The sequence below is a fragment of the Mustelus asterias genome, chromosome 6 (genome assembly GCF_964213995.1).
Source record: "Mustelus asterias chromosome 6, sMusAst1.hap1.1, whole genome shotgun sequence".
Taxonomy (NCBI): Eukaryota; Metazoa; Chordata; class Chondrichthyes; order Carcharhiniformes; family Triakidae; genus Mustelus; species Mustelus asterias.
This window is the reverse complement of record NC_135806.1, coordinates 16170630-16184086: the sequence shown is the minus strand read 5'-3', so window position 1 is coordinate 16184086 and position 13457 is coordinate 16170630. Positions and strand designations below refer to the sequence as shown.

General features: G+C 42.5%; 1 protein-coding gene across 1 annotated transcript in view; it reads left to right on the top strand.

Moving 5' to 3' along the window:
* Positions 1-13457, top strand: part of dnah6 (dynein, axonemal, heavy chain 6) — a 215150-nt gene that overhangs the window by 131054 nt on the left and 70639 nt on the right. Inside the window, exons 42-46 of the mRNA XM_078215309.1 lie at positions 1960-2027; positions 6723-6903; positions 8707-8886; positions 9597-9830; positions 12892-13027. Coding sequence (XP_078071435.1) covers positions 1960-2027; positions 6723-6903; positions 8707-8886; positions 9597-9830; positions 12892-13027 — 799 coding nt within the window. The remainder of the gene's footprint in view (positions 1-1959; positions 2028-6722; positions 6904-8706; positions 8887-9596; positions 9831-12891; positions 13028-13457) is intronic.

Below are 13457 nucleotides of genomic sequence, written 5' to 3'. Positions count from 1 at the left end.
CATATCAACCATCTACAAGCTTTTCAAAAAGGGTGATCACTAGCAGGAGTCCTGATAGCTTGATCACAGAGGCATTAAGCAAAACTAATAAGAAACAAATAATAGTGAATTGCGCATGACATCTGGATAACAAGGCCAAGTTCATTGTACTTATGCAATGATCTCCTCTTCGGCTAACTTGTGAAGAATTCCTTTAAGATCACTTTGGCTTCACCTACAATTTTCATATGTTTGCCAAGAGTTATATTCTATCCCTTTTGTGTAGCTGGACTCCAGCATGAAAGTACAGAATATTAGTATTCTACAACCAGTTCCTGCTCTAGTTTTTTTAAATTAAGAATTTAAAGAATTTTTAAATTAAGAATGCACACTATGATCAGGCCTTAAATACAGCAGAAGGGAGATGGTCATCAGAGTTTGCAGAGATTCAACTTTGTGGCGCTGTGTACTTAATCATTTTCTCTAGTTTTGTCCTGGAAATAACATACTGTATGAGAAAATTGAATTTAATCCCACGCCTCCAAAAGGTAATTCATCATTTTGTGTGTGCACATGTATTCCTTCACAAGCTTTTGGAATAACTGGGGTGATTTCACAATCGAGATCTCCTAGGGGGACATGACCATTACAGGTTAAATCACTGGTGCAGTGCTATGATTTTCTGCCCATTAAATTGAATGGACAAATGATCATGAGTCTGTGATACCCAAGTTATGCGTCGAGAGAACCTTGGATTGTGAATTCACTTCTATTGAGTGTTGACTACAATGTTCGATGAGGTTGCTTTCCTGGAAGCGGTGATTTTCTTGCCATGTATAATTTGATATAATTAATATCACTTGTTGTAAATCTGCTTTTATCACACACAAATCACTTCTTGGCTTTCTATATAAATCATAGAATCCCTACAATGCAGAAAGAGGCCATTTGGCCCATTGGGTTTGCAATGATCACAATCCCTCCCAGGCCCTATCCCCATAATCCCACATATTTACCCTGCTAACCTCCTGACACTAAGGGGCAATTTAGCATGGTCAATTAACCTAACCCGCACACCTTTGGACTGTGGAAGGAAATCAGAGTACCCAGAGGAAACCCACGCAGACACGGGGAGAATGTGCAAATTCCACACTGACATCTATTAGACATTATTCTGTTTCATAAACTCAAGAAATACATATCAGAAATTAGCACGGCAAAATATGAATTATAATTTTCTGAAATGAAAAACCTCCATGATGGCAGAAACTTCTGGTCCCACAGCAGCAGGAAGATTGGCTGGCAAGGGAACTTAAGTGGCCTGAGGCCAAAAACTAGTTTCCTGCTAGTAGGATGAACTTTAGCAATTATGTTCTTTAAAGGTGGGTCAAGCTTTTTGCCAGACAATGTCACCCATTAGCAAATCATACAGGTCACCTTGCCAGAATTAGGTTCCCTCGCCAAATTATGTTCCCTGTCAGCGAGAAATGGGAAAGTTCAGTTTTATTATTGCTCATAAGTGTCACACAACTTGCAAGGTAAGCTTCTTCCATGTTTCATGGTGAGTTGCCAGTGCATTGTCCTCTTTAGAGAGTGTCCGTAAATGCTGCTCGAGAGTGGGTAGTGGCACAACAAGTTGTGTGGAGAGTGACCAGAGAAGGGAGGTTAGCGGGAAGGGTGCAGTAATGGCTGGGCGAAGGCAGAAGGGATAGTGTCGGCTGTCCGGGTGCCCTCCGGACCTCCAACCTCATGAGGTAACAGCGGAGACAGTGACTTTCCCCGCCACAATATTCACCGTGCTCCACATGGATGCAGAAGTAATGAGCTGGTCAGCACACGTGACCAGCCATTCCCCAACAGAAATCACTCCGACTTCTGCTCCCACAATCAAACCTAAACTCCAGAATGGAAGATTCCAGCCCATGTGTTAAACATGTGTTCCTATATTTTATAATTCATCATATCCTCATTTTCCTTCAGGTATGTATCAAGGTTACCATTATCAACTTCACTGTGACCAAATCTGGCTTGGAAGATCAGGTGCTAAGGTAAGGCTTGTTGTTTTGTTTGGTGACCCAACACTCTTCTATCTTACAGATATATTTCCATCATTGGAATCATTTTATTGGAATTTACTTTGCAGGAATCAGTAGCTGGCTGACTGAGTTTACAGTGAAGTGTTCACTGGAGTATAAAACTCATAGTATGTTGTAAGAATAAAGTAATATTCGAGGCTGGCAGGATATTTTTCAGAACGGCTTATTTGACTGTGAGTTGCATTTGTCCTTTCAGGACTTCTGATGAATTTTAGCAGCAAAGGTGCAGAAATTGATTACAAGCAGAAGGTGAATTATGAAAGCAGATTTCATTGTATGAAGCTATTTAGTGTGCTCTGCTGAGAAACATTACCTGATAAAATATGAATTAGTTCATATTCCAATACAGCCATGTAATGTATCAATGTAATTCGCTCAAATTTGTATCTATAATACATTATAAAATGTAGATAGTCCACTGCATTGCTCTAAAAAGATATAACAAACCGCTTTGTCAGCTGTCCTATAAAGAGTTTTCCATTTTAAAAGTATTGAAAGTATTTAAGGGGAGGCAGTAGTGTAGCGGTATTGTCGCTGGACTAGTAATCCAGAGATCCAGGGGAATACTCTGCAGATCTGTGTTCGAATCCCATCATGGCAGATGGTGGAATTTGAATTCAATACAAATCTGGAATTAAATGCCTAATGATGACCATGAAACCATTGTCGATTGTCGTAAAAAACCCACCTGATTCCCTAATGGTGAGGGTGGCACAGTGGTTAGCACTGCTGCCCCACAGCGCCAGGGACCCGGGTTCAATTCCCAGCTTGGGTTATTGTCTGTGTGGAATCTGCACGTTCTCCCCATGTCTGTGTGGGTTTCCTCCAGGTGATCTGGTTTCTTCCCACAGTCCAAAAGATGTGCTGGCTGGTTAGGTGCATTGGCCATGCTAAACTCTCCCTCAGTGTTACCTAATAGGTGCCAGAGTGTGGTGACTAGGGGATTTTCACAGTAACTTCATTACAGTGTTAATGTATGCCTACTTGTGACTAATAAATAAATAAACTTTGATGATCCTTGGGGAAGGAAATCTGTTGTCCTTACCAGCCTGCCCTACATGGGTAGAACGGTGGCAAAGTGGTTAGGACTGCTAGGGACTTGGGTTCAATTCCGGCCTTGTGTGTTTGTGAGGAGTTTGCATGTTCTCACCGTGTCTGTGTGGGTTTCCTCCAGGTGCTCTGGTTTCCTCCCACAGTCCAAAGATGTGTAGGTTAGGTGGATTAGCCATGGTAAATGTGCGGGATTATGGGTAAGATGCTCTTTCGGAGAGTTGGTGTAGACTCGATGGGCCAAATAACTTCCTTCTGCACTGCAGAGAGTCTATGGTTCTATGTGTCTCCAGATCGACAGCACTTAAATAAATAAATGTTGGCCGAGCCAGCGCTGTCCACATCCCATGAATTAATTTTTTAAAAGTTTACCTGTAATACATTTACACTTGTAAGCGGCATTGTGATATGATTGTGCTGAGCAGTATACATTCGGACACTGTGGGCTAGATTTTCACTAATGGAAAATATCCTGACTTGGTAGATCCATCTCCATATAAATGGCACCTTCAGACATGATTTTCACTCTGGGGTGGCGAGATCAAGTCGGGCCTGCTGATCCGGAAGCAATTTGGACGCGGTCACAGAGTTGGCTAAGTACTGAGGCAGGCTGGTTAGAAGATCCATCTGGGTTCTCTGGGACATTATCCCAGTTGTATAAAAGGCTGTTGGAACCAGACACGGGGAGAACGTGCAAACTCCTTGTACCCCCTAATCCACACACCCACTCCACATGCCTCCTCCATGCACCCCCAAGCCATCTTCATTCTCCCATGCCAATATGCATTATAACAATGGCAAATCTTGAAATGCTCATGAAAAAACTGCCCATTCAGAAATCTACTTTAAAAAATGCTGCTCTTACAACCCTATAGAAGTGTCAATCAGGCAGCACCATTCATAATTTAGAAGCTTTAGCCGACTTCACACTTCTTAATCCTGTCCATAAAGACATGCAGATGTTGAAAACAATTTTACAAAAAAAATTATTATGACCTCATAAAAATGTTCACTTCAGCCTGAGTAAACAGATCCCTGCTGAGTTAATCCATTCATGAAATTTGGAGCTCAGCCAAGCATACATAATGAAGCCTGTCTGCCTTTGTCCCAGTTGAGGCTCTTGAGTAGTTAAATAATGGCCACTTAAGGGCCATATCCACCTTGGCTGAAATTCTGAAGCCCTCAAGATGAGTCCAGAGAAGGGGTATAAACCAACAGATGATCCTTTTTAGGCCTCGGGTGGAAAAGGGGGTGTTAATAGAAGACATTTTCATTTCTGTCCCCCTTTTGAAATCAAGCAAACCCTGACCAAGATCTAGGCCACTATTTGCTCCCTCCCCACCTGGGCTTCAAAGCATGAGCTCCACCAGGTCTCCCACTAGGTCTTCCTTCCTCTCCCTCCCACCCTCTGGCACTTTGAGTGGTGGGACTACTTGTAGTCTTGGAAGCCACCACCACTCCAGTTGACACCATTCCAGAGACTACAGAACCAGACAATCAGATTGTCTGACGGCTCTGAGGCAGCGCCTCTTCCTGAGTGAATGTCGAGAGATCTACCTCGAGCTGATCAACACTCCTCAGAGCATTACGTAGTTGCAGGGCATCCCTGATTGATTGGGGATACATTCCCCACTAACTTCCCTGGGGTGGGAAAAATCCTCTTCAGGCAAATTCTGCCGATAATGTTAATGACCCCCAAGGCTCAATTTCAGGTCAGCCTTGAGCAATGGTAGCATTAAACACTGCTTACATGATGCTGATTGTAGACCGAAAAAAAGGGCAAAAGTCCCTGTACAGTACTTACAAAATTGCTGTGGTCTGATATATTTTTGAAAGCTGTAGGATACAAAGCAGGGGAAATGCATTTAGTTGTCATTGTTATTAGTTTCTCCAACTTAATTGTACAACATTAAGAATATTTCCCCTTGTTAGAAGATTAGCATGCTAGTAATAGGATTTCATTTTGAAAATTGCTAAATCTGAAATGGCAGGTTGTGCAAAGTCAGGCTTTGTAATCACTCCCTATTTCTGCCATAATATTTCCCTGTGGTCTGGTCTGATGAATATAGTTTGTGGCATTCTTTCAATTGCTTTATGCGACATGCCAGTGGATTGTCTGGTTCCATGAGATCATGACCAAACTGTGACACTGAAGGCACTGCCAAGTCAGTTCTGTGTTTCTCAGGGAGTGTTATTTGCCTTATGGAACATGACAAGTGTGGTTAGAGGAACACATGTTCAGGGGCTCCTTGTTCTGAAGTGAAGACCTTGTCCTTAAATTTCTCAGTTAATAAAACATCAAATTAATTTTAATGTACAGTTCAGCCATGTTTGTATGGTCCAGAGAGCTGCGATTCAACCAATCCACTAAAAAAAAGAAAAATAATCTTGAGGGATATGAATTTTCTATCTTTAAGCATGTTAGAATCATAGAATCCCTACAGTGCAGAAGGAGACCATTCGGCCTATCGAGCTTACACTGACAACAATCCCACCCAGGCCCTATCCTCTTAACTCCACCTATTTACCCTGCTAGACCCCTTGACACTAAGGGGCAATTTAGTATGGCCAATTCACCCAACCTGTGCATCTTTGGAGTGTGGGGGGTAACTGGAGCAGCCGGAGGAAACCCACGCAGACATGAGGAGAACGTCCAAACCCCACACAGACAGTCACCCAAGGCCAGAATTGAACCCGGATCTCTTGCACTGTGAGGCAGCAGTGCTAACCACTGTGGTGCCAGCCGTATCCTTTTTCTTCTAGACTTCTATGTAGTTTTTCAGGAAGTGATGTATGGGGGTGGGGTCAACTTTAAAGATTCAGAGTAACCAAAAATATTTCCCCTTCTGTGTGAACAACTGTGAACAGTTGCTGCTGTGTTCCTACGGGCTGAACAAATAAGGAAATTATTGAAAACCTTTCTGGAAATCCCGGCTTCCTATTTTTCTCTGTCAGGAAAATTACTAAGGGCATTCAGCCTCTGATCTTCAGGTAAGTGTTCTCCAAGGCAGCCTTCAAGGCACACAAGGCAGAATCGCTGAACGGAAACTGATAGCCAAGTTCCGCACACATGAGGACGGCCTCAACTGGCATCTTGGGTTCATGTCACACTATCTGTAACCCCCATGACTTGCCTGGGCTTGCAAAATCTCACTAACTGTCCTGGCTTGAGACAATTCACACCTTTCTAACCTGTGCTTAACCCTCTCTCCACTCGCTTTGTCTGTACCTGTAAAAGCTTGATTATCTATTAAGATTCACATTCCAACCATTATCTTTTAATTGAGTTTGTGTCTATATATGCCCTGTTGTGAAACAAATCCTGCACTCACCTGATGAAGGGGCAGCACTCCGAAAGCTCATGCCACCAAATTGTAGCTCGTACTACAACCTGGTGTTGTGAGACTTCTTACTGTGCCTACCCCAATCCAAGTAGTCATCTCTCTCATGGGAGATTTATGCTAAATAGTTTAGGACAAGTATAGCCCTGTCAATATGGTTACACTTCACAAACAAGCTGGTCTGTTTCATTTAGACAGCACTATGTTGCAAAGATAGAATGCTGCTGTTTAGTTGTGACAGTGTGATTCTTTACAGTGATGTCGTGAGAATCGAGAAACCTGAACTTGAGGAACAAAGAAATCAGTTGATTGTTCAAATCAACGCAGACAAAAATCAACTGAAAGCCATTGAAGATAGAATCTTGAAGCTGCTTTTTACTTCAGAAGGCAACATTTTGGATAATGAAGAATTAATAAATACTCTTCAACAGTCAAAGGTAATTTGACATATGAGAGACATTGGGCAGAATTTTCCCGTCCTGCCCGCCATGGGAATGGTAGCGGGCGGGACAGGACCATGCAAAGGTCCCTTGAGCTTGGGTGGGATTTTGTGGTCTTGGGGTGAGTGTGGCCGAAAAATCCCACTCATTTTGTTTGCCGATGAAAAATGTTCAACAGCAACTCATAAAGTGAAAGAGAAAATTGGGTCGTTCCCAAAAATATTGAATTCCTGGATCTCAGTTATGCCAATTCACTCTTCCAGTGATTCATGCTCACAGTGAGAGTCTTATATTATTTCCTTCACCTCATACACATGTATCTATTTCAGCTTAAGCGATCCCTATTATTGAATTCCCCTTCCTGAAAATTGTGGCTTTCCACTGTCAATCTGCACCAAGGAAAATGAGAGTTTTAAGTGTCATGGGGATGATTAGCTCTTCAAGAAAGTGAATGAACCTCTTCATGACTCTATTTATCTACCAGCTCATTTCAAAAGAGATAGAATGCCAGGAGACTTAGGTTTAAAAGGAATTAAGTCAAAATTACATCAGCTGGGAAAAACCAACCCTCACCCCAGACCTAATCTTTAATTTGATTTATTATTGTCACATGTATTGGGATACAGTGAAAAGTATTTTTTAAGTTTAGGTTTATTTATTAGTGTCACAAGTAGGCTTACAGTAACACTGCAATGAAGTTACTGTGAAAATCCCCCAGTCGCCATACACCGGTGCCTGTTCGGGTACAGTGAGGGAGAATTTAGCATGGCCAATCCACCTAACTAACACATCTTTCAGACTGTGGGAGGAAACCGGAGCACTCGAAGGAAACCCACGCAGACACGAGGAGAATGTGCAAACTCCATACAGACAGTGACCCGAGCCGGGAATCGAACCCGGGACCCTGGAACTGTGAAGCAGCAGTGCTAACCACTGTGCTACCGTGCCGCCCTTTAGGGCAGGCTAGCTTCTTTGGAGGGGGAGAGGGGGCGGCGGGGGGCTGGGGTGCTTCTGTATTGGAACACTCAATGAATGTAAAAAGTGACAGCACCTTAGGAATGCCACCATGCATCATCTAAAAACATTTATACTGGACAAACATGTTCTGATTTGTCTCATGGGAAAATCCTGGGGCAATGACCTGATGAAATGAGTCACCCCTATAATACAAGCACAAATGGAAGAAAATCCCCCTTAAAAATTAGAAGGACCATATATACAAGGATATTTTAGCCTGAATCATGGACATATTTCTTCTTCCTAACCAGTGGATGTTTTGCTTTGTATTTCTACCCACCAAAATATGTCAGGACGTCTATAATTGATGGGGTAGAGACACAATATAAGGCCAATATAGTTAGAAGTATTGGTGCAAGTTGGGAACAAAGTCATCAGAGGAATCAGAAGGCAGCTACGATGGAAGATATAATAAGCTGTCAATTGGAAGGAACTTTATGAATCTAGTCCTGCCAGTGGGGAAGGAACTACCCACCGGAAGCATAAATCAGAAACTGTGAAATTGACGACAGCATTGATTTATTAGTCTGAAAACTGTAGGCTAATTTTCGGATGTGTGCTGCTGGCAGGTATTCCCCACCAGGAATATAGAAACATTCGGATTGGAAGAAGACCATTCAGCTTTCTCTGGGATTCAATTAGATGATGATTAATTAAATCACGAGCAGCGTGGGCTCAGAAAATGGTCTCTTCACTTCTCAGGGACACCGGAAAAGAGCAATATAGTTTAAATTATTATACATTATTATTCCATAAAATTAATTGAATTTTGCTTTTATATAGGTTACCTCAGGTGCTATCAAAGTCCGCTTAGAGGAAGCTGAGGCCACAGAACAGAAAATTAATTCTGCTCGTGAGAAATATCGCCCTGTGGCTACTCGTGGATCTGTTATGTACTTTGTTGTCGCTAGCTTGTCTGAAATAGACCCAATGTACCAATTTTCTTTAAAATACTTCAAACAGGTTTGACACTTTTTTTGTTATTCAACATGCACAAAATGCACTGTAACCTCTCCAGCCTGGAAAAGTTAGCACATCTCAATCAATGGGGAATGACAATGACATCTGGACTCCTGGCTTGAGACAAGGCAAAGTCAAGTTTCCTACCTCTGACTACTAAATATTCATAACAAACAAAACTATCACTTTGGTCAGTAAAATATTCTACGGGAAATTAAATTATTTGTCTCCAATCACTTCAATAGTGCCAACATCTGAGTCGTGTTTACCAGATCTAATGGCCCTGTAACGCTCCTTGTTATTATTTCATTTTGTTGCTTTAGAACAAAAGGATCTATAGAATTATCGTTGTCAATTATTCCTCTGTCTATGTACCAGATTGGTTGCTTTGGACACTGCAGTGCCCCCCACCCCCTCCCCTGAAACCCCCCTTCCCACAGAGCATGTTCCCCCCCCCCCCCGGTGTTTTGCACCCAGTACAAACACCCCCCCCCCACCCCCCTCCCCCCCCGCCCCTCCCCTCCCCCCCTCTCCTGGGTCCCTCTCTTCATTGAACCAGGGTTGATCGCTTGGCCTGATGTTAGTTGTAGAGTGAGGTATAGGCTGGGCTATGAGGTTTACAATGGTACCTGCTTTGAAATAAATGTCAAATGTATACACAGGCTGCAATTGTAAGGAATTACTGTTCTGTGCTCAATCTTTTCTTTTGATAGCTCTTTAATCAAACCATTGAAACATCCGACAAGACCTATAACCTGCAGAAACGTCTGAAGATTCTGTTGAGTACAACGCTATTTGCCGTGTACACCAATGTTTCCCGAGGTCTCTTCGAACAACACAAACTTGTTTATAGTTTCTTGCTCTGTACTGAGATTCTGCGTCAGGGTGAAGAAATCTCAGATACTGAGTGGAACTACTTCCTCAGGGGAGCTGTAGCCTTAGATGAGGTATGTTTCAGCTTCATAAATCCAAGTAGAAAACAAATTGTATAATTTGAAATGTTGACCTGTGTAAACGTTCTGTCAAAGCATTATCTTAAGTATTTATTGATATTTGATCAGTTATTACAGTGCAGTTATTTTCTTCATTAATATTTTCATTATTCTATTTAATGCTAAGAATGAGCTCTTTATTCTTTCGCCAACTTTACCAATAAAATAGACACGAGTAAAGAGTACAGAAATGTAGTTAAAAGGTATAGGAAAATTTGTCAATGTTCCCTAACTCTACACAAATGGATTAACAAACTTTAATGGAATAAGAACATCAAAAAAAATCTGATTCAAGGTCAATCTTGAAAATTTTACACGGGGAAAGTCACAAATGGATAGTCAACTCCAGATTAGTTAGTGAATTTAATGGCAGGCAAGATTGTGAAGCATCATTGAAGTATGTACAAAAGATTGGAAATACAGATGCAGTGATATCATACAATATGGTTTTGGGTGAAATGGCTAAGACAGCATAAGAGCACAAAGAGTGAAAAGTCAATAAAAGCTACCATGGACAGCATGGTGGCATATGAGTGGCACGGTGACACAGTGGCCAGCACTGCTGCCTCACAGCACCAGAGACCCGGGTTTGATTCCAGCCTTGGGTGACTGTGTAGAGTTTGCACATTCTCCCCGTGTCTGCGTGGATTTCCTCCACGTGCTCCGGTTTCCTCCCACAGTCCAAAGATGTGTAGGTTAGGTGGATTGGCCATGCTAAGTTGCCCCTTAGTGTCCCAAGATGTGAATGTTAGGGGGATTAGAGTGCTGCGAGAGGATCGAAGACTTCGCTGATGGGTATCATTCTGTGAGTATGATTACATTAGAATGTTGCTTGACTAGTTGTAGGACAGCTCTTCCCAGTTTTGCAGAGCTGTCCAGGTGTTAGGGCGGCATGGTGGCACAGTGGTTCACACTGCTATCCTACAGTGCCAGGGACCCGGGTTCAATTCCGCCCTCGGGTGAGTGTCTGTGTGGAGTTCTCCCCATGTCTGCGTAAGTTTCCTCTGGGTGCTCCAGTTTCCTTCCACAGTCTAAAGATGTGCAGATTAGTTGGATTGGCCATGCTAAATTGCCCCTTAGTGTTACGGGGATTAGCAGAGTAAATATGTGGGATTACGGGGATAGAGCCTGGGTGGGATTGTTGTCGGTGCAGGCTTGATGGGCCAAATGGCCTCCTGCACTGTCGGGATTCTATGATTCTATGTTAATGAAAATGTTTTGAAGGGTCAACAGGGAATTTTGTACCGTTGTCACATCCTGGTTCAATGTGTGTAGCACACAGCCAAGAATGATCTGTTTGTTTTACTTTACTGATGAAGAAATTGATTTAAATATGCCTGAAGCATGACTTCTGTTTCTCTCAGGCTTAAGATAGCCTGCAGTTGCTTTCTCTTCATGCGCTAATATATAATATTCCGATTCAGATAGTTTTGTGCGTTTACTATACCAAGTACCTTGATGTTATTGAATTTAGGAGCTTCTGATAATCAATTTTCTTACAAAAATGAATGGTGTGGTTATACCCATCATTTTGAAGGAGGTTTGAAGTTTTTGCAGGCAGTAGCTGTTAAATCCAATGATCAAGTGACTGCAAGAAGAGGCACTGCTAATCTTGTGCATCCTCATCTTCTCAAGGACATAATATAGAGAAAACTCTGTTTGTAGGTCATAAAGGATTATGCTCCTTAAGAAAATCAGTGTGAAACCATTGAAAGAGAACTAACTTCTCTGATCTTTGTGAGGAGGCAGTGGCATAGTGGTATTGTCACTGGACTAGTAGCCCAGAGACCCAGGCAATTCTCTCGGGACCCAGATTTGAACCCCACCAAGGCAGATGGTCAAATCTGAATTGAATAAAAATTTGGAACTAAAAGTCTAGTGATGCCCATGAAAACATTGTCGACTGTCGTAAAAACCCATCTGGTTCACTAATACCCTTTAGGGAAGGAAATCTGCCATTGTTGCCTGGGCCGGCTTACAAGTGACTCCAGACCCATAGCAATGTGTTGACTCTTAAATGCCCTCAAGGATGGGCAATAAATGTGAACCCAGCCAGAGACACCCACATCCCATGAACGAATGAATATAAAAAAACCCTATCATCCTGTTATTTCGATTGACGTTAAATGCCATTTAATGTTTCAATTAAACACCTCCAAACAAAATGCTGAATAATGTAGCTTCAAGCAACGAAAGAGAGCATCATGCTTCATGATCAAATAACTTGCTGACATAGGGCAGAATCCTCTGCGCCCCCGTGGTAATTTTCACGGCTGCAGAGGCGTTTTCTGATCCCACTGCTCTCAACAGGGTTTCCCATTATATGCACCCCTGCCGCTGGGAAACCCACGGTGGGGATTTGCTGTTGGTCACCAGAGGATCCCGCCGGCAAGAATGGCTGGAAAATTCTGGCCAAAGTCTAGATTCACCTGTGGCCATTTAGACAAGATAGCAGTTGTCTGGCCCATAGAATAAAAAGTACAATGAGCCACCCCTTTTTTTTATATTGTTCATTTGTGGGATATGAGCGTCGCTGGCTGACCAGCATTAATTGCCCATCCCTAGTTACCCAAGGGCAATTGCTATGGCGTCACATGTAGGCCAGACCAGATGAGGATGGCAGATTTCCTTCCCTAAAGGACATTAGTGAAACAGGCGGTTTTTTCCGACAATCGACAATGGTCATCAGTAGATTCCTAGTTCCAGATATTTTTTATTGAATTCAAATTCCACCATCTGCCATGGAGGGGTTTGAACCTGGGTCCCCAGAACATTAGCTGAGTTTCTGGATTAATAGTCTAATGGTAATACCACTAGGCCATCGCCTCCCCACCTTCAGATAGGGAGGAGGGAAAGCTGGAAAGCAGATGGCAAGTACTGTACCCCAGCAGCACCTGAACAGATCTTCAATGCCATTCTTCACTGACATGCAAATACACAAAACAGATTCTCAGCAAAGGATTGTATAATTGAAATGGCTAATATGATGCTGAAGTCTAGTTTTTCATTTATCTAGGAGCTTCCTCCAAAACCTCAAATCGATTGGTTGAGAACTGCAGTGTGGCATACAAGCTGCAACCTCGAAGACCATTTGCCATGCTTCAAGGGGATTACAAAGGAAATTATTGCAACCCACATAAAGATCAAATTTGGTAAGTCGTAACTGCATTAATTTTAATTTCCAACAAGATTTCATCACGTTTTTCATCACATTCCTCCCAACGTCAATTGCCAACTATCGTCAGAGACCCCACATTTAACCTCCGCTTCAAGGTAGGAATTTAAACTCCGATGTCGTGTTTCTGACTGTCCACTGTGGCTCTTTCAGCCATTTGTCATATACTGCAGCTATGTCAGAGCTTACAGGTTGTGGATCCTGTTGGCTTATTCAGGGATTATGTCACCCAACTTTTGCTGGTCTTTCCTGCCTTCATGATCCCAGTACACTCCTCCAGGTACCCATTTGCCTGGAGCCTTGGCACTTTCTCTGGAAGTGTCAAGTTACTTAACCACTATCTGGCGCTGTAGTGTTGGCAAGTCCCAAGATTTAATGTCATTGTATATCATGGTTTTGACACTTGG